Source organism: Oncorhynchus tshawytscha, linkage group LG23 (genome assembly GCF_018296145.1).
Source record: "Oncorhynchus tshawytscha isolate Ot180627B linkage group LG23, Otsh_v2.0, whole genome shotgun sequence".
In the NCBI taxonomy this organism is placed as follows: domain Eukaryota; kingdom Metazoa; phylum Chordata; class Actinopteri; order Salmoniformes; family Salmonidae; genus Oncorhynchus; species Oncorhynchus tshawytscha.
The window spans coordinates 16,373,952-16,401,794 of NC_056451.1; the positions used below are offsets into that span (position 1 = coordinate 16,373,952).

Genomic DNA, 27,843 nt, shown 5'->3' on the forward strand with positions numbered 1-27,843 from the left:
ATGTTTTCCAGGTCAAGAAAAACTCCTGGACCTAATAATTTCACATCAAAGAAAGAACAGATCCCAGCCTGTCTAATATAAGGTCTTTACTCCAGAGTATCCTTTATGGAAAGTGGCATAGCACTGACATGAGACAATAACAGGAGGGTGAAATACAGTGAAATTGTTCTGGGTTAAAGTGCAGACTGTCAGCTTTAACTTCAGGGTATTATCATTCAGATCGGGTGAAATGTTTGTACATAGTCTTTCCAGGATTTGCTGGTTGTTTCAGAACATTTTGTGCCCAATTAGAAATGAATAGCAAATGTATTGCTTCATTTTGGAGTCACTTATTGTGAATAGAATGTTTCTAAACATTTCTATGGATGCTACCATGATTGCGGATAATCGACAGTTACAGGCACAAAACTCCCATGTCTTGGTGTATGAATGATATTTGTGCATCCACATTTATGTAGAAATGTTCACCCAATATGGATGAAAATACCCTCAAAATTTAAGTCTGCACTTTAACCTCACTATGATAAGAACCATGTTGTAAAAGGGGACAGAGAGGAGCGGTTACACCATTCTCTTGAAGTTGTCTATGGCTTCCGTTGCTTTCTCCAGCTCCGTCTGGCTCTGACGCAGCTGGAAGAGGGTTAGAGAGCAGGATCACAGGTCACCACACACTTCACAAGCAGAACCAAGCAAAATGTTTTTACTGTGGGAATGCCCCACGTTCCAAAACATCCTCCTTACCTTCTCAGCGTCCAGATCCTGTACTTTAACAGGCACCTTCTCCTTGTAGTCACTCTTCTCCATCTTTTCTCTCAGTTTATCCATCTGTTTCTCCAGCTCTCCCTTCTTCACAGTCAGCTTGGCCACCTCCTTCTCCAAATCTATCAGACCCTGGGAGAGAGATTAACAACGAGGAGAAAAGGAAACGCAGTTGTAAAAACAGAAGTGTAACAATTTCACTAGGGAATAAAGATGTCTGGTTTGGCACAGTCATCAGATGACTCATACACTGTCAGCCAATCACAACACAGAATAATGTGTGGTTGAAACCTGTAAAATTGACCTCTTACCTTGAGCACGAGGTGGACGGTGCACCTGTCGGAGGCAATGGCCACAGCACAGCCCTCTGGGACGGCCCCGGTGGCTGGGACGGGCTGGATGGTCTGGGATAGAGACAGGGTCTGGATCTGCAGACTGTACAGCTCCACCAGAGACATCGTCTCACTGTCTATACACTGGAGGTAGCCTGCGGAGGGAGGGGGTATAATATGTAACACAACGCTGAGAAGTGTTCTAGTCACCAAAGTAGATAATCATACACCCTTGCTATAACTAAGTAGTAAATATAGTACCGTAATTTCTGGACTATTAAGCGCACCTGAATATAAACCACACCCACTGAATTATTAAAAAATATGTATTTTGTACATAAATAAGCCGCACATGTCTATAAGCCACAGGTGCCTACCGGTACATTGAAACAAATGAACTTTACACAGCCTTTAAATGAAACACGGCTTGTAACAAAAATAAATAGGCTTTAACGAAACACGGCATTATGTGACGGTGCTCAGTTTTTTTGAAAGCGGGAAAAATCCATAAATTAGCCGCGTCATTGTATAAACCGCAAGGTTCAAAGCGTGGGAATAAAGTAGCGGTTTATAGTCCGGAAATTACGGTACAATGCTTGTGGTCATGTATGAACTCACAATCGGCACGTGTCCTGGTCAGGTTGTAGTCGGCCCTGAGTGAACGGATGGTCCGGACCACGGTCATCACAAACTCCATCTGACGGTCCACATCCTCACTGTGCCAGCAGAACTAGAGACCACACAGAGACGACGGCCAGGCAACCACCACAAAATACAGTCAACAAAACTCATACCCTTTGGTTTATTATACAGTGTATCAATATAAAGTTCACCTCCTCAGTCTCAGGGTAGGGCGTGACATGGATACTAGGGTGGCCATCCTGGGATCGTCGCCGTGGCAACCTCTGGTAGAGCTCCTCGCCCACGAAGGGCATGATGGGAGCTAGGAGGAGCAGGCCGGTCTCCAGGCAGGTGAACAGCGTCTGTCTGCAGACCACAGCCTGGCTCTGAGACCCACTGTCCTCCTCCGCCCTGGAGAACACTGGCTTCACACTCTCCTAGAGGGATGAGGGAGGTCGAGAAGGGATGAGGATGGAGGTTGGGAGCAGGAAGTTAAGGAGTGGCAATATATTAATCCCACACACACACACACACACACACAAGCCAAACAGACTCTCACCAGATAGACGTCACAGAGCTCGTAGAGCCAGAAGTTGTAGATGGCTGTGGTGATAGCTGGGAAGTCGTAGGCCTGGAACCCTGCATTACACAGACCCACAGCAGTACACAGACGGGACAGAATCCACCGGTCTGACACGCTCTCCTCCCCACACAGCTGACAGGAGGATAATTGGACATTTTACTGAGATATAAACCTAAATACCATATCATACAAAGACCTGTTTCCACTATAACAAATTAAGAGCATTTTCTTGAAGCAACTTTATTTCCCTTCATTTACACAGGCATGACACTGCAGTACACACACACAATGAATAGGCCTGGATAAAGATACTGTAGTAGAGATGTCACCTGGGCTTTCTCTGAAGGAACAAAGTTGTCTCCCAGCGTCCTCATGGCAAACTTCACAGCATTCCACAGCTTGTTACAGAAGTGACGGTAACCAAGGATACGATTCACATCCATGTTAATGTCCCTGCCTGAGAAAGTTAGGGGGAGAGAGGAAAAAGAAAGGGTTGTGTTGGTGTGTACATGGCATGCCAGCCATAACATGACACGGCCACATCACCAGATGGCAGGAGTGAGTGATGTACCTTGGCTGGTGTAGGCACACAGGGCGAAGCGGAGGGCATCTGTGCCACACTCTGGGATACCAGTGGGGTAGTCTGACTTCTGTCCCTGCTTGGCCTTCTCTACCTCTACTGGGTCCAGATTACTGTCCTGCAGCTGGGCATACAGACCCTGCACACACGAAGGGTCAGCAGAGACATCTATGTCCTGGTGCTTTGTTCTCGGCACTTAACCGCAGTTCAACAGCTACATGACAACATAAATGCATGACACTGATTCAAAGCAGCAAGAGACACTGCTGGTTCCTCAATCCACCTGATATAGTAAGAGTATGTACTGCCAGAGCCCTGTATAGCAGTGGTCACCAACCGGTCGATCACCAAACTTTTCTGTAGAAAAGATAAAGGCTTGCGCTCCTTAAAAAAACAAAATAAATGGTGTTGCGCTGTTGGCAGGTGCACTTGATTCAGAAGCACTGGGTAGGCAAAGTATTCCCATTTTGATCTATTTCAATTGTCTGAAAAGACACACTCCGCCTACCCGGCATTCGGATAGCTCAAATCACCATGCCTACAGCTTCCACGACCCCAGCTACAGCAAAGTTTGATCCTAACCTACATGAGATTTGATCACTTTTAAAACCATGACCACAGAGAGACTGTCACAATACACCAAAGGACTGCTGTTTTTATGAGTTAGTTCATGTCCAAGTTTTTGTTCAGTACTGTCGACGCTGTTTTTATGAGTTAGTTCATGTCCAAGTTTTTGTTCAGTACTGTCAACGCTGTTTTTATGAGTTAGTTCATGTCCAAGTTTTTGTTCAGTACTGTCAACACTGTTTTTATGAGTTAGTTCATGTCCAAGTTTTTGTTCAGTACTGTCAACGCTGTTTTTATGAGTTAGTTCATGTCCAAGTTTTTGTTCAGTACTGTCAACACTGTTTTTATGAGTTAGTTAATGTCCAAGTTTTTGTTCAGTACTGTCAACGCTGTTTTTATTCAACACTATTACAAAACATAAAAACGTGCTTCTCCCTACTTCCACTCGGCTACTAATTCATTACAGCACAAGTGTCTCGATAGCCCTGCATTTGTATTATCATTAGCAGCTCATCATGTCTATTTTAATATCGAGGAATAGAGCAGAGACGTGAGAGGTGGATCCTCTGCTGCTCTCTCCCTCCCCTGAGACTAATGTAGTGTTCAAAACCACAGGGAACTCGGAAGATCCGACTGGGAAAAATAGTTTCTAGATCACTGACATGATTTGACCTCTTCTTCAGTTGTCTTGAAAGCACCATGACCATCAGATTGATGCAGGTACCAGTCCAGTAAAAAAAAAAAAAGTGAATTATCTCAAATTATGATCAGTTCTGCCTTGAAAGTACTACACAAACTGATCTATTTTGTTATCAAAGTGAGAGTTTTTGTATATAATATGGTCTGAGAAGAACTGGCAGGCCAGGCATATAGCCAATATGCTGTGATAATGTATTAGGCCTACTGCACAAACCTCATTCCTACACAATTGTTTTTTAGGTAAAATGTTTTTGGGGTTTTTTGTTGAAAGAAATTAAATAATAGCGGTAGATATCGGCTTGCTTTTTGACTACGAAAGTGACCTTGGTGGCCACTGCTCTAGAGGGCTGACTCAGCTCTAGACTTGGGCGATATACCGTTTATACTGTATACCGGGGTATTTCAGCTGGGGGGGTGTGTGCTTCATCACTGCTTTTAACTATAAGTTAAGTAGAACTATAAGAAACCTAAGATGTGTCAAATAAATGATATCCAGCTCAGGGCTCCAGCTATGCATTTGGTTCACTAACTTGCTAGCTGTGGCAAGATCAAGTGTCTTGGTTACAGCTTATTGGTTACATTCAATCCCCTCCTGGATCAAGATCCCTGTTGCCTAAATTGTTTTGTGCCCATTGTGTGCATTTCCGGTAATATTGTATACCCTTGTATGGTACAGAAACGGTATGACAGTAAGAAAACGTGGATCCCTCCGAACCCTACTCAGCTCAGTTTGAGGGAGCAACACTAGGAGAGACAGATAAATGGCCTCAATAGAGCCTGGAATAGCTGCTTAATAAGCAGACAGTACAACACCCCTCCCATGGGAGCACGGTGTGTTACCTCCAGAGAGATGCCTGTGATGACGTCCAGGGGGTCGATAACATTCCCCAGAGATTTGCTCATCTTCCTCCCGTGGGCGTCCCTCACCACCGCATGGAGGTACACCTAGTATCAAACACAGCCATTACCATTACTACACAGCCATTACCATTACTATACAGGCTGTCCCCACTGTAATCAATGACATGCTACACTGGTCAGAGGCAGCAGGTGATTACTTCCAAATGAGCCCCACCTCTTTGAAGGGCAGCTTGCCAGTGAGTTTGAGGCCCATCATCACCATGCGGGCCACCCAGAAGAACAGGATGTCATGACCTGTCTCCAACAGGGTGCCTGGATAGAACACACTCAGGTCCTGGGTCTGGACAGAGAGAGGAAAACCTGTATTACACACTCAGGTCCTGGGTCTGGACAGAGAGAGGAAAACCTGTATTACACACTCAGGTCCTGGGTCTGGACAGAGAGGAAAACCTGTATTACACACTCAGGTCCTGGGTCTGGACAGAGAGGAAAACCTGTATTACACACTCAGGTCCTGGGTCTGGACAGAGAGAGGAAAACCTGTATTACACACTCAGGTCCTGGGTCTGGACAGAGAGGAAAACCTGTATTACACACCCAGGTCCTGGGTCTGGACAGAGAGAGGAAAACCTGTATTACACACTCAGGTCCTGGGTCTGGACAGAGAGGAAAACCTGTATTACACACTCAGGTCCTGGGTCTGGACAGAGAGAGGAAAACCTGTATTACACACTCAGGTCCTGGGTCTGGACAGAGAGAGGAAAACCTGTATTACACACTCAGGTCCTGGGTCTGGACAGAGAGAGGAAAACCTGTATTACACACAGAGGGTATCACACTCTCAGCACACCCTACCCACACATTCAATATATCTCTCAGGAACTATGGAAAGCATATGTTAACAACTTTAATACACACACTCCTACAGCCTCACCTCATTGGGCCAGCCGAAGATGGAGAAGGGGAAAATACCAGAGGAGAACCATGTATCCAGGACATCCTCATCTGTAACACAGGAAGTGAACAAAAAAAATCACTGGGTAATGGGCAATATACTCCATTCCACTGTAAATGATCATCATTTGAGAGAAGATCTTACCCTGTCGGAGGGTGATCTTGTCAGTGGAGACGTTGAAGCGCTTGGCAGCTTTATCTCTGGCTTCCTCCTCTGTCCTCCCACTCACCCAGTAATGACCATCCATGTCCTGGAGGACGGGAGGGAGGAAGAAGACGGGAGGGAGGAAGAAGACGGGAGGGAGGAAGAAGAAGAAGGGAGAAGGAAGCCAGAGAGATGGGACATGGGTTGTTTGAACAGGTGTGACTTAAATGACAGAGAAAATCAGAGAGAGAGAAAGAGAGAAACGGATATCACCTCTCCTGGTGTGACTGAAGGGTCAGTCACGGTGACAAAGTAGGCTGGGATTCTGTGACCCCACCACAGCTGACGAGAGATACACCAGTCCCTGGGAGGGAGGGACAACGAATGAGGGATGAGTTCAAGTGAATATGTGAGGATAGAGGGAGTGAAGAGGGGTGAGGAAACCTGAGCACAACTGGTGACAGATGAAACACTAAAGAAGAAAAGGGGTTTGGTGCTGGAGTAGAGGTGCTCCCTGTTTTTAACTAGGGATCTAACCAGGATCTGTAATACACTTGATTTCTATAATGGAGAGAGTGTGGCGTGTCACCTTCTAATGCGTAGAGAGATGGAGCACATTAAAGAGTAGAACGGGAAGGACAGCAAGGAAAGAGAAAGACTGATGACAAAAGAGAGGTATAGAAGGAAGAGGAAAACAGAACCAGAAAGGAGATGGAGGGGATAGAGGTGATGGAGAGAGAGGAAGGGGTGCAGAGTAAACCTACCTGATGTTGTCCAACCAGTTGAACCAGGTCTTATGGTGGTGGTCTGGGATGATTTTGAGTCTTCCCTCCCGGACCGAGTCAGCTGCCTGCTTGCCCATGTCAGCACAGTCTACATACCACTGAGGCTTCAACAGGGGCTCCACTATGTCCTTAGAACGACTGGGGAGGAGAAACACACTCACATCCAATCCAGAATTTTCTCACTAATATGTTCACACAGATGTGACCACATTTCGCCCACTGATGCAAAGCTGGAAAAAATATGTCCTTATGTGCTCGTAATGTGGACTGATCGTAACGCACCTGCAGACAGGCACCACCATGGGGTTATCTTTGGTCTCCTTGAAATGGCCTCTGTCCTTCAGAGCCTGCAGCACAGCCTTCCTCGCTTCGAAACGTTTCATACCCTGAGAAAGACGAGAGAGGAGGTAGACAGAGAAAAACAGAGAGGAAGTTACCAAACAGATACCACACAGAACAACAAGGAGGAAAAGGAAGAAGAGTGACAACACACCACAACTACTAAGACAGCATGAAGACAACATCCAGGTGAAGAAGTAGTGCGAGTGTACTGTGCCAGGTGAAGAAGAAGTAGTGAGAGTGTACTGTGCCAGGTGAAGAAGAAGTAGTGAGAGTGTACTGTGCCAGGTGAAGAAGAAGTAGTGAGAGTGTACTGTGCCAGGTGAAGAAGAAGTAGTGCGAGTGTACTGTGCCAGGTGAAGAAGAAGTAGTGAGAGTGTACTGTGCCAGGTGAAGAAGAAGTAGGAGTGTACTGTGCCAGGTGAAGAAGAAGTAGTGAAGAGTGTACTGTGCCAGGTGAAGAAGAAGTAGTGAGAGTGTACTGTGCCAGGTGAAGAAGAAGTAGTGAGAGTGTACTGTGCCAGGTGAAGAAGAAGTAGTGAGAGTGTACTGTGCCAGGTGAAGAAGAAGTAGTGAGAGTGTACTGTGCCAGGTGAAGAAGAAGTAGTGAGAGTGTACTGTGCCAGGTGAAGAAGAAGTAGTGAGAGTGTACTGTGCCAGGTGAAGAAGAAGTAGTGAGAGTGTACTGTGCCAGGTGAAGAAGAAGTAGTGAGAGTGTACTGTGCCAGGTGAAGAAGAAGTAGTGAGAGTGTACTGTGCCAGGTGAAGAAGTAGTGGTGAGAGTGTACTGTGCCAGGTGAAGAAGTAGTGAGAGTGTACTGTGCCAGGTGAAGAAGAAGTAGTGAGTGTACTGTGCCAGGTGAAGAAGAAGTAGTGAGAGTGTACTGTGAGAGTGTACTGTGCCAGGTGAAGAAGAAGTAGTGAGAGTGTACTGTGCCAGGTGAAGAAGAAGTAGTGAGAGTGTACTGTGCCAGGTGAAGAAGAAGTAGTGAGAGTGTACTGTGCCAGGTGAAGAAGAAGTAGTGAGAGTGTACTGTGCCAGGTGAAGAAGAAGTGAGAGTGTACTGTGCCAGGTGAAGAAGAGTAGTGAGTGTACTGTGCCAGGTGAAGAAGAAGTAGTGAGAGTGTACTGTGCCAGGTGAAGAAGTAGTGAGAGTGTACTGTGCCAGGTGAAGAAGAAGTAGTGAGAGTGTACTGTGCCAGGTGAAGAAGAAGTAGTGAGAGTGTACTGTGCCAGGTGAAGAAGAAGTAGTGAGAGTGTACTGTGCCAGGTGAAGAAGAAGTAGTGAGAGTGTACTGTGCCAGGTGAAGAAGAAGTAGTGAGAGTGTACTGTGCCAGGTGAAGAAGAAGTAGTGAGAGTGTACTGTGCCAGGTGAAGAAGAAGTAGTGAGAGTGTACTGTGCCAGGTGAAGAAGAAGTAGTGAGAGTGTACTGTGCCAGGTGAAGAAGAAGTAGTGAGAGTGTACTGTGCCAGGTGAAGAAGTGTGGTGAGTGTACTGTGCCAGGTGAAGAAGAAGTAGTGAGAGTGTACTGTGCCAGGTGAAGAAGTAGTGAGTGTAGTGCCAGGTGAAGAAGAAGTAGTGAGAGTGTAGGTAAGAAGAAAAGAGTGTGCCAGGTGAAGAAGAAGTAGTGAGAGTGTACTGTGCCAGGTGAAGAAGAAGTAGTGAGAGTGTACTGTGCCAGGTGAAGAAGAAGTGGTGAGAGTGTACTGTGCCAGGTGAAGAAGTAGTGAGAGTGTACTGTGCCAGGTGAAGAAGTAGTGGTGAGAGTGTGCCAGGTGAAGAAGAAGTAGTGAGAGTGTACTGTGCCAGGTGAAGAAGAAGTAGTGAGAGTGTACTGTGCCAGGTGAAGAAGAAGTAGTGAGAGTGTACTGTGCCAGGTGAAGAAGAAGTAAGAAGTAGGTGAAGAAGAAGTAGTGAGAGTGTACTGTGCCAGGTGAAGAAGAAGTAGTGAGAGTGTACTGTGCCAGGTGAAGAAGAAGTGAGAGTGTACTGTGCCAGGTGAAGAAGAAGTAGTGAGAGTGTACTGTGCCAGGTGAAGAAGAAGTAGTGAGAGTGTACTGTGCCAGGTGAAGAAGAAGTAGTGAGAGTGTACTGTGCCAGGTGAAGAAGAAGTAGTGAGAGTGTACTGTGCCAGGTGAAGAAGAAGTAGTGAACTGTGAAGAAGAAGTAGTGAGTGTACTGTGCCAGGTGAAGAAGTAGTGCGAGTGTACTGTGCCAGGTGAAGAAGAAGTAGTGAGAGTGTACTGTGCCAGGTGAAGAAGAAGTAGTGCGAGTGTACTGTGCCAGGTGAAGTAGTGCGAGTGTACTGTGCCAGGTGAAGAAGAAGTAGTGCGAGTGTACTGTGCCAGGTGAAGAAGAAGTAGTGAGAGTGTACTGTGCCAGGTGAAGAAGAAGTAGTGCGAGTGTACTGTGCCAGGTGAAGAAGAAGTAGTGCGAGTGTACTGTGCCAGGTGAAGAAGAAGTAGTGAGAGTGTACTGTGCCAGGTGAAGAAGTAGTGGTGAGAGTGTACTGTGCCAGGTGAAGAAGTAGTGAGAGTGTACTGTGCCAGGTGAAGAAGAAGTAGTGGTGAAGAAGTAGTGGGAGTGTACTGTGCCAGGTGAAGAAGAAGTAGTGCGAGTGTACTGTGCCAGGTGAAGAAGAAGTAGTGAGAGTGTACTGTGCCAGGTGAAGAAGTAGTGCGAGTGTACTGTGCCAGGTGAAGAAGAAGTAGTGCGAGTGTACTGTGCCAGGTGAAGAAGAAGTAGTGTACTGAAGTGTACTGTGCCAGGTGAAGTAGTGCGAGTGTACTGTGCCAGGTGAAGTAGTGCGAGTGTACTGTGCCAGGTGAAGTAGTGCGAGTGTACTGTGCCAGGTGAAGTGTGTACTGTGCCAGGTGAAGAAGAAGTAGTGCGAGTGTACTGTGCCAGGTGAAGAAGAAGTAGTGCGAGTGTACTGTGCCAGGTGAAGAAGAAGTAGTGCGAGTGTACTGTGCCAGGTGAAGAAGAAGTAGTGCGAGTGTACTGTGCCAGGTGAAGAAGAAGTAGTGCGAGTGTACTGTGCCAGGTGAAGAAGAAGTAGTGCGAGTGTACTGTGCCAGGTGAAGAAGAAGTAGTGCGAGTGTACTGTGCCAGGTGAAGAAGAAGTAGTGCGAGTGTACTGTGCCAGGTGAAGAAGAAGTAGTGCGAGTGTACTGTGCCAGGTGAAGAAGAAGTAGTGCGAGTGTACTGTGCCAGGTGAAGAAGAAGTAGTGCGAGTGTACTGTGCCAGGTGAAGAAGAAGTAGTGCGCCAGGTGAAGAAGAAGTGCGAGTGTACTGTACTGTGCCAGGTGAAGAAGAAGGTGAGTGCGAGTGTACTGTGCCAGGTGAAGAAGAAGTAGTGCGAGTGTACTGTGCCAGGTGAAGAAGAAGTAGTGCGAGTGTACTGTGCCAGGTGAAGAAGAAGTAGTGCGAGTGTACTGTGCCAGGTGAAGAAGAAGTAGTGCGAGTGTACTGTGCCAGGTGAAGAAGAAGTAGTGCGAGTGTACTGTGCCAGGTGAAGAAGAAGTAGTGCGAGTGTACTGTGCCAGGTGAAGAAGAAGTGTGCGAGTGTACTGTGCCAGGTGAAGAAGAAGTAGTGCGAGTGTACTGTGCCAGGTGAAGAAGAAGTAGTGCGAGTGTACTGTGCCAGGTGAAGAAGAAGTAGTGCAGTGTACTGTGCCAGGTGAAGAAGAAGTAGTGCGAGTGTACTGTGCCAGGTGAAGAAGAAGTAGTGCGAGTGTACTGTGCCAGGTGAAGAAGAAGTAGTGCGAGTGTACTGTGCCAGGTGAAGAAGAAGTAGTGCGAGTGTACTGTGCCAGGTGAAGAAGAAGTAGTGCGAGTGTACTGTGCCAGGTGAAGAAGAAGTAGTGCGAGTGTACTGTGCCAGGTGAAGAAGAAGTAGTGCGAGTGTACTGTGCCAGGTGAAGAAGAAGTAGTGCGAGTGTACTGTGCCAGGTGAAGAAGAAGTAGTGCGAGTGTACTGTGCCAGGTGAAGAAGAAGTAGTGCGAGTGTACTGTGCCAGGTGAAGAAGAAGTAGTGCGAGTGTACTGTGCCAGGTGAAGAAGAAGTAGTGCGAGTGTACTGTGCCAGGTGAAGAAGAAGTAGTGCGAGTGTACTGTGCCAGGTGAAGAAGAAGTAGTGCGAGTGTACTGTGCCAGGTGAAGAAGAAGTAGTGCGAGTGTACTGTGCCAGGTGAAGAAGAGGTGAAGAAGAAGTGCGAGTGTACTGTGCCAGGTGAAGAAGAAGTAGTGCGAGTGTACTGTGCCAGGTGAAGAAGAAGTAGTGCGAGTGTACTGTGCCAGGTGAAGAAGAAGTAGTGCGAGTGTACTGTGCCAGGTGAAGAAGAAGTAGTGCGAAGTGTACTGTGCCAGGTGAAGAAGAAGTAGTGCGAGTGTACCAGGTGAAGAAGAAGTAGTGCGAGTGTACTGTGCCAGGTGAAGAAGAAGTAGTGCGAGTGTACTGTGCCAGGTGAAGAAGAAGTAGTGCGAGTGTACTGTGCCAGGTGAAGAAGAAGTAGTGCGAGTGTACTGTGCCAGGTGAAGAAGAAGTAGTGCGAGTGTACTGTGCCAGGTGAAGAAGAAGAGTGCGAGTGTACTGTGCCAGGTGAAGAAGAAGTAGTGCGAGTGTACTGTGCCAGGTGAAGAAGAAGTAGTGCGAGTGTACTGTGCCAGGTGAAGAAGAAGTAGTGCGAGTGTACTGTGCCAGGTGAAGAAGAAGTAGTGCGAGTGTACTGTGCCAGGTGAAGAAGAAGTAGTGCGAGTGTACTGTGCCAGGTGAAGAAGAAGTAGTGCGAGTGTACTGTGCCAGGTGAAGAAGAAGTAGTGCGAGTGTACTGTGCCAGGTGAAGAAGAAGTAGTGCGAGTGTACTGTGCCAGGTGAAGAAGAAGTAGTGCGAGTGTACTGTGCCAGGTGAAGAAGAAGTAGTGCGAGTGTACTGTGCCAGGTGAAGAAGAAGTAGTGCGAGTGTACTGTGCCAGGTGAAGAAGAAGTAGTGCGAGTGTACTGTGCCAGGTGAAGAAGAAGTAGTGCGAGTGTACTGTGCCAGGTGAAGAAGAAGTAGTGCGAGTGTACTGTGCCAGGTGAAGAAGAAGTAGTGCGAGTGTACTGTGCCAGGTGAAGCCAGGTGAAGAAGAAGAAGTGTACTGTGCCAGGTGAAGAAGAAGTAGTGTGTACTGTGCCAGGTGAAGAAGAAGTAGTGCGAGTGTACTGTGCCAGGTGAAGAAGAAGTAAGGTGAAGAAGAAGTAGTGCGAGTGTACTGTGCCAGGTGAAGAAGAAGTAGTGCGAAGTGTACTGTGCCAGGTGAAGAAGAAGTAGTGCGAGTGTACTGTGCCAGGTGAAGAAGAAGTAGTGCGAGTGTACTGTGCCAGGTGAAGAAGAAGTAGTGCGAGTGTACTGTGCCAGGTGAAGAAGAAGTAGTGCGAGTGTACTGTGCCAGGTGAAGAAGAAGTAGTGCGAGTGTACTGTGCCAGGTGAAGAAGAAGTAGTGCGAGTGTACTGTGCCAGGTGAAGAAGAAGTAGTGTACTGCGGTGAAGTGTAGTGCTGTACTGCCAGGTGAAGAAGAAGTAGTGCGAGTGTACTGTGCCAGGTGAAGAAGAAGTAGTGCGAGTGTACTGTGCCAGGTGAAGAAGAAGTAGTGCGAGGTGAACTGTGCCAGGTGAAGAAGAAGTAGTGCGAGAAGAAGTAGTGCCAGGTGAGGTGAAGAAGAAGTAGTGCGAGTGTACTGTGCCAGGTGAAGAAGAAGTGCGAGTGTACTGTGCCAGGTGAAGAAGAAGTAGTGCGAGTGTACTGTGCCAGGTGAAGAAGAAGTAGTGCAGGGTGAAGAAGAAGTAGTGCGAGTGTACTGTGCCAGGTGAAGAAGAAGTAGTGTACGAGGTGAAGAAGAAGTACTGTACTGTGCCAGGTGAAGAAGAAGTAGTGCGAGTGTACTGTGCCAGGTGAAGAAGAAGTAGTGCGAGTGTACTGTGCCAGGTGAAGAAGAAGTAGTGCGAGTGTACTGTGCCAGGTGAAGAAGAAGTAGTGCGAGTGTACTGTGCCAGGTGAAGAAGAAGTAGTGCGAGTGTACTGTGCCAGGTGAAGAAGAAGTAGTGCTGTACTGTGCCAGGTGAAGAAGAAGTAGTGCGAGTGTACTGTGCCAGGTGAAGAAGAAGTAGTGCGAGTGTACTGTGCCAGGTGAAGAAGAAGTAGTGCGAGTGTACTGTGCCAGGTGAAGAAGAAGTAGTGCGAGTGTACTGTGCCAGGTGAAGAAGAAGTAGTGCGAGTGTACTGTGCCAGGTGAAGAAGAAGTAGTGCGAGTGTACTGTGCCAGGTGAAGAAGAAGTAGTGCGAGTGTACTGTGCCAGGTGAAGAAGAAGTAGTGCGAGTGTACTGTGCCAGGTGAAGAAGAAGTAGTGCGAGTGTACTGTGCCAGGTGAAGAAGAAGTAGTGCGAGTGTACTGTGCCAGGTGAAGAAGAAGTAGTGCGAGTGTACTGTGCCAGGTGAAGAAGAAGTAGTGCGAGTGTACTGTGCCAGGTGAAGAAGAAGTAGTGCGAGTGTACTGTGCCAGGTGAAGAAGAAGTAGTGCGAGTGTACTGTGCCTGTGCCAGGTGAAGAAGAAGTAGTGCGAGTGTACTGTGCCAGGTGAAGAAGAAGTAGTGCGAGTGTACTGTGCCAGGTGAAGAAGAAGTAGTGCGAGTGTACTGTGCCAGGTGAAGAAGAAGTAGTGCGAGTGTACTGTGCCAGGTGAAGAAGAAGTAGTGCGAGTGTACTGTGCCAGGTGAAGAAGAAGTAGTGCGAGTGTACTGTGCCAGGTGAAGAAGAAGTAGTGCGAGTGTACTGTGCCAGGTGAAGAAGAAGTAGGAGTGTACTGTGCCAGGTGAAGAAGAAGTAGGAGTGTACTGTGCCAGGTGAAGAAGAAGTAGGAGTGTACTGTGCCAGGTGAAGAAGAAGTAGGAGTGTACTGTGCCAGGTGAAGAAGAAGTAGGAGTGTACTGTGCCAGGTGAAGAAGAAGTAGGAGTGTACTGTGCCAGGTGAAGAAGAAGTAGGAGTGTACTGTGCCAGGTGAAGAAGAAGTAGGAGTGTACTGTACCAGGAATGGAGCCGGCACGTTGATGAGCAGGCCATTCTCATCCAGGATGTTGATGAAGGCCAGGTGGTGTCTGTTTCCAACCTCGTAATCATTATGGTCATGGGCTGGGGTGATCTTCACAGCACCTGGTGGAGTGAGAAAGAAGGGGGAGAGGGAGAGACAAGGTTCCATACAGCTCAACCATCCAAACTAACAGTATCCCACTATTCCTTAGACCACCAGATTACTACAGGACAGCCACATGGCCACACAGCATGGTTAGTACCCGTTCCAAAGTTGACGTCCACAAACTCATCAAACACGATGGGCATCTTCCTGTCACAGAAGGGATGAAGCACCATCTTCCCTTTAAGGTGCTGAGAGACACAGATAAACCAAAGCGTGTTAGTTCTCAATTAGAATGCCAAAAACATTAATCAAAACAACATTTAAATATCAAGAAAGTATAATCTTTCATGGATTTTCCCAAAGAATGTCTGTATTGGAAGGTTGGCGGGGTGTGTGTGTGGGTTGTAGAGACCTGGTATCTGGGGTCGGCAGGGTGGACGGCCACAGCAGAATCTCCCAGCATGGTCTCTATACGAGTGGTCGCCACAATCACCTCCTCATCTAACAGTGAGACAGTGGGAGACATTTAATAAGAGAAGACCGAAATAGAGGGAGGGAGAAAAAATGGAAGGGAGAGATCAATTAACATAATTGAAAGAAACACTCAAGATAAAGCCATGTCCCTGTACCTCCACAGCCCAAAATGACTCTCCCCATGTCTTACCTGATCCCTCTATCTTGTAGGAGAAGGAGACCAGTACTCCAAACTCCACCTTGTCCTTGTAGCCAGGCACGGGCAGCAGAGTCCTGCCAGTCAGCTCCTTCTTATCCACCTGGACAACACAGCATCATGGGAGTGTTCATTATAGTATGCAACAGATTGGACGTTTCAAAAACGGTTTAAAACATTTCACAACAGAATCATACCTCTATATCCGAGATGGCAGAGTTGAGGGTGCAGGACCAGTTGACCAGCCTCTTGCTCCTGTAGATCACGCCGTCCTCATGCAGACGAATGAACGCCTCCTGGACTGCATAGGACAGTTTCTAGAGAGGGAGTCACAATAGTTTAGTGTTGGGACCATTACAACGTTAGTAAAGGCTCAGTCTAGACATAGTACTTTATGTATTAGACTAATAAAGCTCTCATGAGTTGTCCATGATAACACAGTAAGATGTGACAGGTAATGTAACGTAAAGTGTAAGGTAATGTAAATGATAGTAAACTCACAGGGTCCATGGTGAAGCAGGCTCTGTCCCAGTCCAGAGAGGAACCCAGCTTCTTCAGCTGGTGGTAGATACGGTCTCCCTTCCTACAACACAGTGCAGGGAGGAAGAAAGAGGGTGAGGGAGGAAAGAGAGGAACTCTAGCTCTTACTTTCTCTTCTATTCTTCTTTCTTTTGAAAACCCCTGTCCTTCCTCTCCCACCACTCACTCGTTCTTCCACTTCCAGACCTCTTGGATGAACTGGTCTCTCCCCAGGTCGTGACGGCTCAAGCCCCTCTCCCTCATCAGTTTTTTCTCCACCACCACCTGGGTGGCGATGCCCGCGTGGTCACAGCCTGGGTTCCACAGGGTCGTCTCGCCACGCATACGGTGCCTGGGGAGAGGGAGGAAACAGGAAATGCACCATCATACTGCGATAAGAACAGAACTAGATTACAACACTACAGAATATTGAGAATGGGACAAGACATGAATGTTGAGAGAGGTGAAGAGAAAAGTGGGACACGTAGAGTCATGACAGCAAGAGAGAAAGCAAGACAGCGAGACAGACGGCTAGAGAGAGAATGAGAGAGAAAGTGTGAGAGGTTTGTAGAAAGAAGAAAAATAATAAGAGAGTGAGATTGGTGAAAGGATGTGAAAATAAACTGCTAAAAAGGGGGAGAGCAGATTGGTGTAATCAGATAGAGAATCCCATTACCATCTGGTCAGACAGTCCTGGATGGCGTTGGTTAGGGCATGGCCTAAGTGAAGAGATCCCGTCACATTGGGCGGAGGGATACACATCATGAACACTCCACGGGGGTTAGGCTCACTGATACTCTTCCGCTGAAGAATATAAGAACATCATAATAGCTTGATTATGACCTCAGCCATGGGCTGGTTAAATGTCACATTTCATAAACAAGCATAAACTATTAAATACATAGAGAGTGACAGTCTCACCCCGTACTCAGGTTTGAAGTATCCCTGCTTCTCCCACCAGGAGTACCAGGCTGCCTCCACGTACTGAGGACTGTACGAGTCTGGCAGGGGGCTCAGGACATCTGACACAGGGAGAGATAGGAGTTTAATTCGCACCACACACACAAAGAATAAAAGAGAGAGAGTGGTGGATTATACATGGTTAATAACAGAGATCCTATTCAATTATTCAAATTCCTAATTCTATGGTTAATAAGCACCTTTTTTCTCTCCATTAGGGGTGGGGACGTCGTATGAGATCACTCCCAGGTCCTTCTTCTCTGGTTTGGCCTTTTTCTGGAGAGAGACCAGAATGAGACTGAAGACACCTACTGAATGACCTTATCTAGGCTGTAAAAACTGTAAAAGGAGTATACTTTAAGGATCATCATCTTGTTGGGTTCCAGTTGATCCACACAGCAATGGTCTTTGCAACAAGGAAAATGAGAAATGAAACCAGCCACCTGTGCATCTTCATACCTCTGTCGGGGGTGCCAGTTTCTTTTCTTGCTTTTTCTTCTCCTCCATTTCCTTCTTCTTTTGGAACTTCTCCAACTTCTCTCTGTTTTTAGCCTCCTTCTTCAGCTGAGCTTCTGTCTTTGGTTTGCCTGAGAGAGAGAGAGAAACACACTTTGAGAATAACATACACACTCAAACAAACTCAAGCTGACACACACACACAAGGAGTCAACTCATGATGCTATGTATCCAGAAAATATTCCTCCGATGTAGCTAACTGATAAGATGCCAAATGTAGTGAAAACTGAAACGGATTTGCCATTCAGCTAGACAAGAAGACACCGTTGGTCTTCAGGATAATAAAGTTATTCTTCAATCTAAAGCTGATCTCACACAAAGAAACTTGAGCAGAATTTCTGTTGCATTTGCAGGTTGCAAAATGTCATCATCTCAAGCAACTTTGCAGATATACGAGTCAACTCACCATTATTATAATTGTTTTATTGCATGCAATATACAATCAAATCGAAGGTACTTGTCATTTTATTGATTCCATATTGTTTGCAAATTCTTAAAGCTGCAACGTAACTTTTTGGGCGACCCAACCAAATATACATAGAAATGTGTGTTATAGATCTGCCATTCTCATTGAAAGCATGTCTAAGAAGCAGCAGATCTGTCCTACTTTCAATATTTCTATACTTCCCGTTATCAAGTTTAGTTTTCGTGTCTTTAATTTTCGGTTTTGTACACCAAATTCAAAAAGCTGAAAATACAATATTTTTGGTTATGGAAAATATATATTTCACAGTGGTTTAGATGGTACAGTGACTCTCTACACTATATTTGCTTGTTATGTTGTATAAACTGAAATTAGGCGCACTATTAGAATTTTAGCCACCAGGAAATGAGGGAACAATTTCATAGTGCATCTTTAACACATACTACCAGACGAGTTACTCACAGTCAAAGACATGGCCTAAGCCTCTTACCATTGGTAGCATTGGCATCAGCAGTTGGATTAGCATTAGCAGCAGGAACAGGAGCAACGCTGAGTTTGGGTGTGACGGGCACCATCTTCTCACACAGAGAAATCTGTCCCAGGACCTTAACAAACTGAGGCTGGTTGACACAGGTCAGAAACCACCTGGTCACGTTCGTCAGGGCTTTCCTGTTGGACGGCTCCAAGGCCTAGTATGACATAAAAAGAAGAATGTTATTGGAGTTCAAACAATGTGAAACAGGAAGATCTTATATTGGATGTTGCATGCAATTTCAGTCGAGTTGCTTTGTGTATCAGCAATGTTGCTTGAGATGTCACTTGCAATCTGCAACAGAAATTGCATACGGATTGCTTCGTGTGACACCAGCTTTACAGTACAACTGCGGTGTATTCATTATGCCGATTCTGTTGCTAAACGTTTTGCAAAAAAAAATGTTTACTCCAAATGGAAAACGTTTTATACAAAGAAAACAATAGTTTTTATAGGACAAATGCAGGTAGGCCCCCTGTTTTGTTCTGCTTGCTCCATTTAGTTCTTAAACAGGTTCTGTTGCAATGAGTTTATTTATTTAACTAGGCAAATCAGTTAAGAACAAATTCTTATTTTCAATGACAGCCTACCGGGAAACAGTGCCCTGTCCTGTTCAGGGACAGAACGACAGACTTTTACCATGTCAGCTCGGGGATTTGATACAGCAACCTTTCAGTTACAGGCACAACGCTCTAACCACTAGGCTACCTGCCACCCCTCCCGAATGAATACACCCCAGCACTCACTTACCAGACAGTCTGTTAACAGAAGACAAATACTTTCACTTCTTCCTAACTTTAAAGAATAAGGAAGAGGATACACAAATAAGATAAAAGATAAATGTTAATATAAAGACTTGGCTCACGTATTTGAAGGGCAGGAGTGCTGCGGTTGCCACAGCGATGTCAGCCAGAGTGAGGCTGTCTCCCACCAGGAATGTTCTAGGCTCCAGGTTCTTATCTAGAACGTTTAGCACGCGCATCATCTCAGCATGAGAACTCTGCTGAAGCTGCATGGACTCATCAGAATCAGAAAAAACGATTGGTAATCAACAATGTTAACACAGGAATTTGTCTTGGGGTATGTTATATTCCAGATTAGTGTTCCCTCCCTTTGCTTTGTCATTGTTCAATCACTCCCATAGTCCAATTCATTTGAAATTAAGAAAATATTCACCATTATACTCCTATTTGTGTGTTTGTGACTGCATGGGTTGCTTCCAGTAGTGAGACCCTCTCCCTCACCTTCTTATCCACTCCCATCACCCCCAGCAGTGGGAACACCACAGCACAGGACACAGGAATCAGCTCATTGTCGGCAAAGCTGAGCCACTGCCACACCTGGCTCTCCTGTTTAGCATTCGACCCTATCCTCTTCCCCTGAGAGGCTAGGTACCATGCAACAGCACTGGCCCCAGAGAGCACCTCACCTCCCCCAGAGCCCAGCACCAGGCTGGGGCGAGAGCACAGGGCCAGGGAGGCAGGAGGGTCTTCTATGAGTGTGCAGAGCCGAGAGGGGCAGAACTCTGCAGCGACCAGGGCCATGAGGCTCCTGAAGTCGTCAGGGTGGGGGGAGACGTAGAGCGAAGCCATCCCTAGGAGAGGGGGGAGAATGGTGTCAGACAATATAATGACTGTCAAAATATAACGCTTCCATAGTGTCATTAAATAGTACAGATATGTATTTGGATGCAAACCACTTCACAAGTCATCCAATCTCAGCTAAAACTAGCTTGCTAGCTACATAACAGTGGGCAGTACCGTTACTGTTTTGGGCATGTTTGTTTATGCTAACTTAAATTATGCTACACTAAGGTGACATCTCTTAAGTAACAAACGCTAAAGTTTGCAACAAATCTGGGAAGTAAACAGAGACAACTCCACAAACAGAGACGTGCACAGATAGCTATGCAACGATTCATGGGCTATTTTCTAGTGCAACAAACCTGACAAACTGGAAAGACATGCTAACCATTAGCGGACTAAACTCCACTCCATGATGAGTTTAGTCGGCTAGCTAATCATCAGCTTTGGCAAGCTGTAACTTAAAAAAAGGGACAATATGTAGTTGCTATATCCATTGTAAATAAAAAATATATACCCATTCATTTTTGAAAAATCTAACATAGCTAAATGCCTCATGATCTTCGTTCAATGGTCGTACACCATCATAACCCAAAATATAAACTTGTTTAACTCCAATGTTTGTAAACAAAGTAATGTTAGCTAAGTGTAAAACACTATAGTCTCAAAAAATAGTGTCAACTATCAGGTTGATATCATGAACGGTCAGTCCTTGCATCGGGAGCGGCCGATAGCCTACTGGTTAGAGCGTTGGGACAGTCACTGAAAGGTTGCAGGATCGAATCCCTAAACTGACAATGTAAAAATCTATCGTGCTGAACAAGGCACTGTTCCCCGGTAGGCCGTCATTGTCAAAAATAATTTGTTCCTAACTGACTTGCCTAGTTACATTTTAAAAATCCATTGCTCCATCTATGCATTTGAGAGTTCCATTTCACCTGCCTTACACCATGAATTATGTACACAAACCTTTGATATAATACATCATTTTAAAATAAATGGCACTTGAAAAAGTTATCCATACCGTTGAATGAAGAAGAAAGGGACGTCAACTCATGAGTTCCGGATAAGCAGCGTATTACAGTAGTCGGCAGTCTGATGCAATGTGGCGCACATGTTTGGTTCGAAGGACCTTTGGACAGATTCATTTCCGCCACATCAAGGCGGCCTGTAAGAATGCCTTTTTCAAATTGACCATGACATTTGTCCAGACTCTTACTCACATCAATTATTACAGTGTTATGAATGCGCAAATGAAAACGATCCAGCTTCAAGGCAAAATATATTGATAGTCAAATGAATGAATCACAAATAAATAAATTGCACTAGTCTGAGTGGATGTGATCAATCAATTATCCGTTTTAATCAAGCAAGCACATAGTTCATAAAGTAACATAAATTCTAACATCTATTACCATATGAACTCACACAGTAAAAGCATGTTTCCCCAAAATAATACCATATTGTAATTGATCAAATGGCCATGGGGCTACCATGCTTCACATTCTGACACATATACCATTAATCTCAGCATTAGTCTTTTGGGATCCTGCTTCTTTACAACTAAGAAGTAATAGAAGTAGAAGTAGTCTACTTTAGGGAGCAAAAAAATATGAAAATGTGTTGTGTGCCTAACTATGCGTTTATGTTAGACAGCTTAGCTAGAGACATTGGCATTGCGGTGTACCCATCAATTCTCTCTTGCTATCTGGTGCACATTTACATACTTTATAAGAACACGATATACAATTTTCAAGGTTTGCAAAAAATCTGCAATGTTATTGATGAACATTCTCTGTAGACCCAAACCATCCACAGTTCTGGTCCTGCCCAAAGACCTCCATCACATTCTCCACAACCGTTTCTGCACTCCCTACTACCAGCCCTCCTGCCAAACTCACTACGTTCCCCACCCCGTTCCCACACCTCCACGCTAGCTTCCCCATTCCCCCACCCACTGCCTTCACCTGCCCTCCCATCTCAGACACCACCGACCCCACATACCCCCCACCCTGCTCCCACGCCTGGTCCCCGACCACCCTGGACACCCACCAGGCACTGTCCGCAATCCCCCTGAATATGCCCACCCCATCCCAGGCCAGGGTGCCCACCCCTGTGACCCCGTTCTGGCAGCTGGTGAACAGGGAGCCAACAAGAGGGGCTGTAATGCAGTACAGAGTGGAGAAGCACATCTCCCCCACACCAAGTATCAGGCCTGTGACTGAGCCGACTCCAGACACCAGGTCAGACGCCATGTTGTAGAACACAGAGAGGATGTCACCTGGCAGGGCAGACAGGACCCCCAGGTCCTCCTGCAGGACAAAGGCCACCTAGACGAGGAGAGGAGATATGCTCTGTTACAAGATATTGTCTGTTATAACAGAAACATATTTTTGTGATCAGAAACATAAAAGGATATATATAGGATATGGAACCATCACAGTATTGTATTCCATCAGTAATCACCTGTCCAGGGATCCCAATGAGGGTGGAGACTACAGGGCGTAGAGGGGCCATGAGCAGGGAGACAGAGGAGGTGATGATATACACCAGAGGGTTGCTGGACGACTCTGTGTCCGACTCAGAGGCCAGTGTCTCGTTGTCCACTGAAGGAGTGATGAGAGGTTCTGTGTCGGCAGGTAGTGCCTCTAGGCTTCGATCAGTAGTCTCATCTAGTGTTTCCTCAATAGCGTCTGGCCTTGCGACTGCTCTCTGCTTTTCTACAACTCCGACCATCGCATCACTGAGCAGTATCACTATGTCTCCCTCCGTGTCCCCATCTGCTTCCCCGCAACCCTCTGAAAATAGATCTGTCACTCCAATCATGTGTTCCAGCTCCTTAACACTCACCACCCTCTCCCCTCCCCCTGTCTCTCTCACGACCCCCACACTGAACCCACTCTGTCCCTCTGGGCCAGCACAGCACACAGCAGACCACTGCACCCCAGCCTCACACCCCTCATCCCCACCCTCCTCCATCCCGGGCCCCAGCCTGAGCCCTGTGGCCCCTGTCAGGACATAGAGCTGGCCCCCTGTGGAGCCACACTGGGGCAGGACGCTGCTCTTAATCAGCTCTGTGACCAGGGAGTCCCACTGGTGAAGGGGAGAGTCAGAGTGAGCTTGGGGTTTACCCCCCGCCACATCCCCTCGGAGCAGGGCTGGGGTCATCACCAGGGGGGGACTCTGGGACCCTTCGTCCTCTTTCTCCTCCCGTCTGACAACCTCTTCCTCCTTCTCTGTCTAGGAGATAGGTTTGGAATCATGAGTCAAAGTCCACATATTGAATCACAATTGCAATTAGTATTAACTTCATGATAAATGAATGCTTGGCCTTTATTTGGGTAAAGCCTACTGTACATTACAGTACATTTAGTATCAATGCAGTTTGTAAATAGAGTAGGATTGACGAGGACGTCTTTTAGTCAGGTGTCATGGCAGAAATAATATGCCATGCAGACCATTCTAGTTTTGTGAGCGTTAGGGAGCTTGTCTCCTGACAGACATCTGAGTCAAATATCAAACTGTTGTTCACATTCATCTTTCTGTTCACTCTGACTTGTTATAACAAGGCCAGGTTTGCATGGAATGTTGATATCAAGAGTAAGTTGACTGCCTCTACAGGAGAAGAGTTTAGTTTCACTTGAACAAGTTTCATATCGCAAAACCATTCTTGTAAAACAACTGGAGGAAAAGCGTGGTATACAGTTGGTTTGATCATGTCCGCTGTAACTTGATGATTGTGTGATTGTGTGATTGTGTTGAGAGTGTACACTAAAGGTACAAGGTAGTGCTTACGCAGTCCATGCATGACAATGATTCCACTGTTACCATATAATAGAAATAAAATAATCCTCCCTTACCCCCTCCTTCTTTCCTCCTCTCTCACCCCATCCTTGTCTGAGATGAAAGGCAGAGTAAACAGCTGCGTCACACGTTGGGTGGTAGAGCGTGGCAAACAACTGTCCCCCTGGCAGCCTGTGACAGATGGGGGTCAGGAGGGCCCCCCCGCCCAGAGGCGGGGTCTGTCTGTAGAAGCTCTGTCTGCAGAGGGAGAAGCCTGGGTCTGGTTCTGATAGTGCCGTGACTGGTAGAGACCACTCCAGAGTCAGAGTCAGCCCCAGCCAGATCCACCCTGCCCAGCCTGCAGTACTGACACTGACACCAGCAGGACACCACCGCAGCAGCAGCATGGTGAGCTCAGCAAACCCACACACTCACAGAGAGAGAGGCTGGTAAATAATCCAGAGGTTTGTGCTGTATCTACGCAGATGGGAGAGGATAATGGCCGATAGCTAGGGTTGACAGCCAGGGAATCTCTGGTATGTCGTTCTTTTATCCCTTTCTCAATCTCTCCCTTTTTTCTCTTCCACCCCATCAGCGTCTCCACCCATGTCTTTCTCCTTGGACTGTGTGTGCTGTGCCGTCTGTGCCTGGGCACAGTCTTGCTTACACTCTGCTTCTCCCTCCCTCACTGACAAGCTCACTCTTCCTCCCTCCCTCCCACATTCTCCCTCTAGCTACACTGCTACCTGGCTTTCCCTCCCTCCTTCGTTCTTTTCATAGCTCTTTTTGGTTACACCTTAACCTCACTTTACTGTTAGACACACTCACACCAGACCCACACCTAGTAACAGGTTCCTATTACCTGTAAGTCTGCATTCCCAAACAATGTTTCCACAAGGTTTGGCTGTCTGAGGGACAGCTCAATGGTTCATTTTCTCTGTTACAACACACACCTCTCAGAAAGTGCTGACTCCTCTGTGTATGTAGCCGAGTGCTTAAGCATGCACTATTAGGGTGCACAGTGAAACCGCAGCAGAATATCTTACAGCAGTGGCCTAGTGTTGAATATTAGACAGTAGATCTATCTACCACCAAGGTTCCAAAATAGATCTTATTGACTGAATTACATTTTCTCTGCTATAAAGACAAAATTATTTGGGATTTTGTGTTTCAGCCGCCACTTGGTTAGGTAAAGCTAAGGGAATTTGGGAAATGTATCCACTCTCAAATTCAGAGGGAGTCATCCAATCCGATCCATCGCAACCTCTGAGATGACACGAGAGGAAAGACGAGAGCATAATAATTAAGCTCTTCACCTGTGACCTTTGTCAGCATGTGCGAGAAGTCAGAGCTCAGGGATGATATACGAGTTTCCTACTAGTTATTACGAGTTTAATGGGGCATTTCAGTTGATTTTCCCCAGTCGTAAGTGGTAAATACCACCTTCCCACTTGGTTATGAATGCAGCATGAAAGGCTTTTGTCTCCAGGCACAGCCAATAGAAACAGTTGTTTTGAGTAAAGGCACAGTACTGCATGTCTGTGCAGCACATACTATACACTATACTACCAGTCCATTAGGCTTTCAACAACAGTCATCTGAAATGTTACCACTTTAATGCAATTTAATTTTGAAAAGTCATTGGTAGAAAACATAACGTCTCCATTATCTCCAACAGAAAATGTATTATTTGACAGTTTCCCATAAAAAGGTAGGTACTACATGTATGCAGTCCTGTAGCTGTCCATGCCGTCAATACCAGTTCTTCCATAACTTGTATAACAGTAAAATGACATTAAAGGAGTCAATTAGTGACATTATTATGACAGGTCACATTGTTTAGAGAGAGATATTGTTGCAGTAACCTGAAGGTCCAATGGGGGGAGCTTGGCTAAGCATTTGACAGTGGGAGGGGTTGAATCCACACACATTGTGCTTTTACACACTCTAACAATCCTTTACACACACACACACACACACAGTTCACTCGTTGGGGATATCGATGACAAGGTCAGCCTCTTCTCCTTCCCCCCTGTCATCGTCTCCTCTGTCTGAGTCTCCGTCGCTCTCTCCCTCCTCCTCCGCGGCATCTCCACTCAGCATCTGCCTGGGCACCCAGTTGAACGAGGCGCTGGATGTGGGAGGGGCAGTCGGGCCCGCTGGGTAGTTGGCTGCTAGAGGGGCCACCACCTAATGGGAAGGAGGTAAAAGGAATAAGGTAGATGGAATGAGAGATGCAATGGAGAAAGAGAGAAGTAGATGACTTGGATAGCATCCCAAATGGCACCCTATTTCCTTTATAGTGCACTACTTTTGACCAGAGCCCTCTGGGGTAGGAATAGGGTTCCATCTGGGATGTAGTTAGTCTACTGAGGAAGAATAACCCTTTAAATGAATGGTCAGGAATTGAAAATTAAAAGAGTCCAGGATATTATGGCAGTATGTTACTTCATTGATGATGTCCCAATGTTATGGACCTTCCTATAGCCTACTGTAGGCCTGCACCTAACCTGCTATATGTAGTGCAGTTATACTGTAGAAACACCCTCTTCTAGACCCTAACTCAATACCCTACATGCCACATGTCTGTTCCCTCATCTGTGATCTCCTCCCCTCTCACCTTCCCCGATGTCTCTTTCTTGTGTTTGGGCGCCTTTGTCTTTCTCTCTTTCTTCATTCTCTCAGCTGGTGGAGCCAAATACTCTGGTGGGAAGGGCAACTGCCCGCCACACACACACACAGGCCCCATGTGTCAATTTAACACACGCATACAAACAAACAAACATGCAAACGCATATACGAACAGAAAACACACACACACCGTGACAATTTCCAAAACAAACATACACACACATTGTAGGTACAAATACAGCCCCAAAAAATAAAACATGAGAGACAACAAAAGATAAACGGAAAACATATAATAAAACAATATTAATAATGCCCCAAATCAAAACAGTGATTATCTTCGGTAATGAGAAAACAATAATGGCAACAATCAATGATGTTATAGTTATTGATTGTATAGATTCAGTGAGGGGAAGGCGATTATAACTCACTGTGTTGAGGTAGGGGGTACTGCCGGACGACTGGAGAGGGTTCACTCCAGAACGAGAGAGGAGAGAGAGATGGGAGGATGAGGACGAGGGAAGGCCTACGCCAGGGCTACTCCTTCTCCTAAGAGAGTTCAAAAGAGGGACAGTTGAATAAATAGTGAGACAGTGAGAGGGAATGGCAAAGATGTAAAGAGTGCAATTTGAAATATAGTCTGTGCTGCTGGCATGCCGCATCCTCACTTCTTTCCTCCGTCTCTCTCCCTGGTGCCCTCTCCTTCACTGTTCTCAGAAGAGGCTGTGGCATCAGAATCTGAAACACAGCATGACAATCAGACACTGTACATCAGCATACTGACATGATCCATACTGAAAATACTCTACAGCAAGGCAGGTAACTGCATGATCAGTATTGGGTGAGCTATGGATAAAAACAGATATTGTGGAGAATGAAACATTCAGACTTGGTGCTTTAGACCTACCTGAGGAGTCCTCGTCCACCCTCTCGTATTGTAACAATCGGTCCAACAGAAAACTGCAAGATAAGAGAAGCCAAGGAACGACCAGTTTTAACTTTGAACATGCTTGTACAGTATGTGTACACATTCAACAGGGGTGTATTTATTAGTAGCACATCATAGTAAAACGTTTTGCTACAATGTGACAAAAGAATACACCCAATCTGTCCAAACTAAACAAACTTTGTAGATTCACCCAACCACCTTTTATCTCGGGACACTTTGAGCAGCTTCCTCTGGGATCTTCTGAGCTCTTCCTGAAAACACTCCTGCTCCTAGACGGAGACAAGTAGCGAAATACAATAGTTTAACTCTGTAAATTACAGTTCCTTGGCTAATAGGTGTTATAATAATAACACGTCATTGACAATTGGATGAAAAATTAAGACTCACATAAACCAGGAATTTCAATTTGCGTTTGAGATTTTTGTATTTCTGCTTGTAGTCCACCTCCATATCGGCTTGACCGTTCATTTCTGACGCTGTGGTTGAACCGTCAGTGGACCTGCTATACAGGTAGGGTAATCGTTATTGTCGTGGTTATGTTAACTATAGCTAACAGCAGCTTGTTGGCTAGCTCACTGCTAGCCTTTCCAGTGCATTATCGTTGTTTTTTTAAGCATTTAGCTGGAAGCAGAAGACTAGCAATGGAAAACGCTTGAAAGTAGGATAATAAGGAGACGAAACCATGTAATTATGAAGTTAAATAGCTTGAATTAATATGAAAAATCATTCATACCTCTCGTTTGAATGAATATGTGCGACGTGCTCTTTGTTTACGTCTGTTATTTTTCTTTAGGATTTGGTTGTCAGTTCGCGTATACCGCCACCTACTGTACTGGCATGTGAGGCCATTCACGGTCTACCTACATTACATTCTTGA

At 46.1% G+C, this 27,843-nt stretch overlaps 3 protein-coding genes across 9 annotated transcripts; all 3 read right to left on the reverse strand.

The window, feature by feature from the left end:
* Positions 1–71: 71 nt before the first annotated feature.
* Positions 72–20,766, reverse strand: vars1 (valyl-tRNA synthetase 1). Of its 5 annotated transcripts, XR_002951603.2 has the most exons (31): positions 20,631–20,766; positions 19,268–19,617; positions 18,889–19,041; positions 17,982–18,180; positions 17,011–17,138; positions 16,752–16,827; positions 16,513–16,613; positions 16,268–16,395; positions 15,779–15,943; positions 15,574–15,655; positions 15,270–15,389; positions 15,067–15,175; positions 14,815–14,903; positions 14,560–14,650; positions 14,295–14,419; positions 7,169–7,272; positions 6,866–7,024; positions 6,375–6,465; positions 6,102–6,207; positions 5,937–6,007; positions 5,217–5,342; positions 4,982–5,086; positions 2,867–3,014; positions 2,625–2,752; positions 2,272–2,427; positions 1,925–2,149; positions 1,710–1,821; positions 1,071–1,246; positions 742–891; positions 463–630; positions 72–425 (listed from the first exon to the last, which is right to left on the reverse strand). XR_002951603.2 is itself a non-coding variant. In XM_024406924.2 (30 exons), exons 1-30 carry the CDS (start codon positions 20,752–20,754, stop codon positions 562–564), a joined length of 3,957 nt encoding a protein of 1,318 aa, XP_024262692.2. In that variant the 5' UTR covers positions 20,755–20,766; the 3' UTR covers positions 72–561. The 5 variants fall into 5 exon arrangements, 4 of the variants coding, with proteins under 4 accessions (XP_024262692.2, XP_024262691.2, XP_042160661.1 ...); XM_024406924.2 differs by having other exon boundaries at positions 72–630; positions 18,889–19,032; XM_024406923.2 differs by having other exon boundaries at positions 72–630.
* A 175-nt stretch (positions 20,767–20,941) lies between these two features.
* LOC112238343 (endonuclease domain-containing 1 protein) lies at positions 20,942–24,098 on the reverse strand. The gene is made up of 3 exons (XM_024406918.2): positions 23,467–24,098; positions 22,073–22,846; positions 20,942–21,936 (listed from the first exon to the last, which is right to left on the reverse strand). The coding sequence occupies exons 1-3, from the start codon at positions 23,794–23,796 to the stop codon at positions 21,385–21,387; spliced, it is 1,656 nt and encodes a 551-aa protein (XP_024262686.1). The 5' UTR covers positions 23,797–24,098; the 3' UTR covers positions 20,942–21,384.
* An 890-nt stretch (positions 24,099–24,988) lies between these two features.
* ino80e (INO80 complex subunit E) lies at positions 24,989–27,839 on the reverse strand. 3 transcript variants are annotated; one of them, XM_024406920.2, is made up of 8 exons: positions 27,700–27,839; positions 27,354–27,465; positions 27,165–27,235; positions 26,925–26,977; positions 26,686–26,755; positions 26,449–26,566; positions 26,010–26,108; positions 24,989–25,579 (listed from the first exon to the last, which is right to left on the reverse strand). In XM_024406920.2, the coding sequence occupies exons 2-8, from the start codon at positions 27,432–27,434 to the stop codon at positions 25,373–25,375; spliced, it is 699 nt and encodes a 232-aa protein (XP_024262688.1). In that variant the 5' UTR covers positions 27,435–27,465; positions 27,700–27,839; the 3' UTR covers positions 24,989–25,372. The 3 variants fall into 3 exon arrangements, with proteins under 3 accessions (XP_024262688.1, XP_024262687.1, XP_024262690.1); XM_024406919.2 differs by having other exon boundaries at positions 27,354–27,468; positions 27,700–27,834; XM_024406922.2 differs by lacking the exon at positions 26,010–26,108 and having other exon boundaries at positions 27,354–27,468.
* Positions 27,840–27,843: the final 4 nt, after the last annotated feature.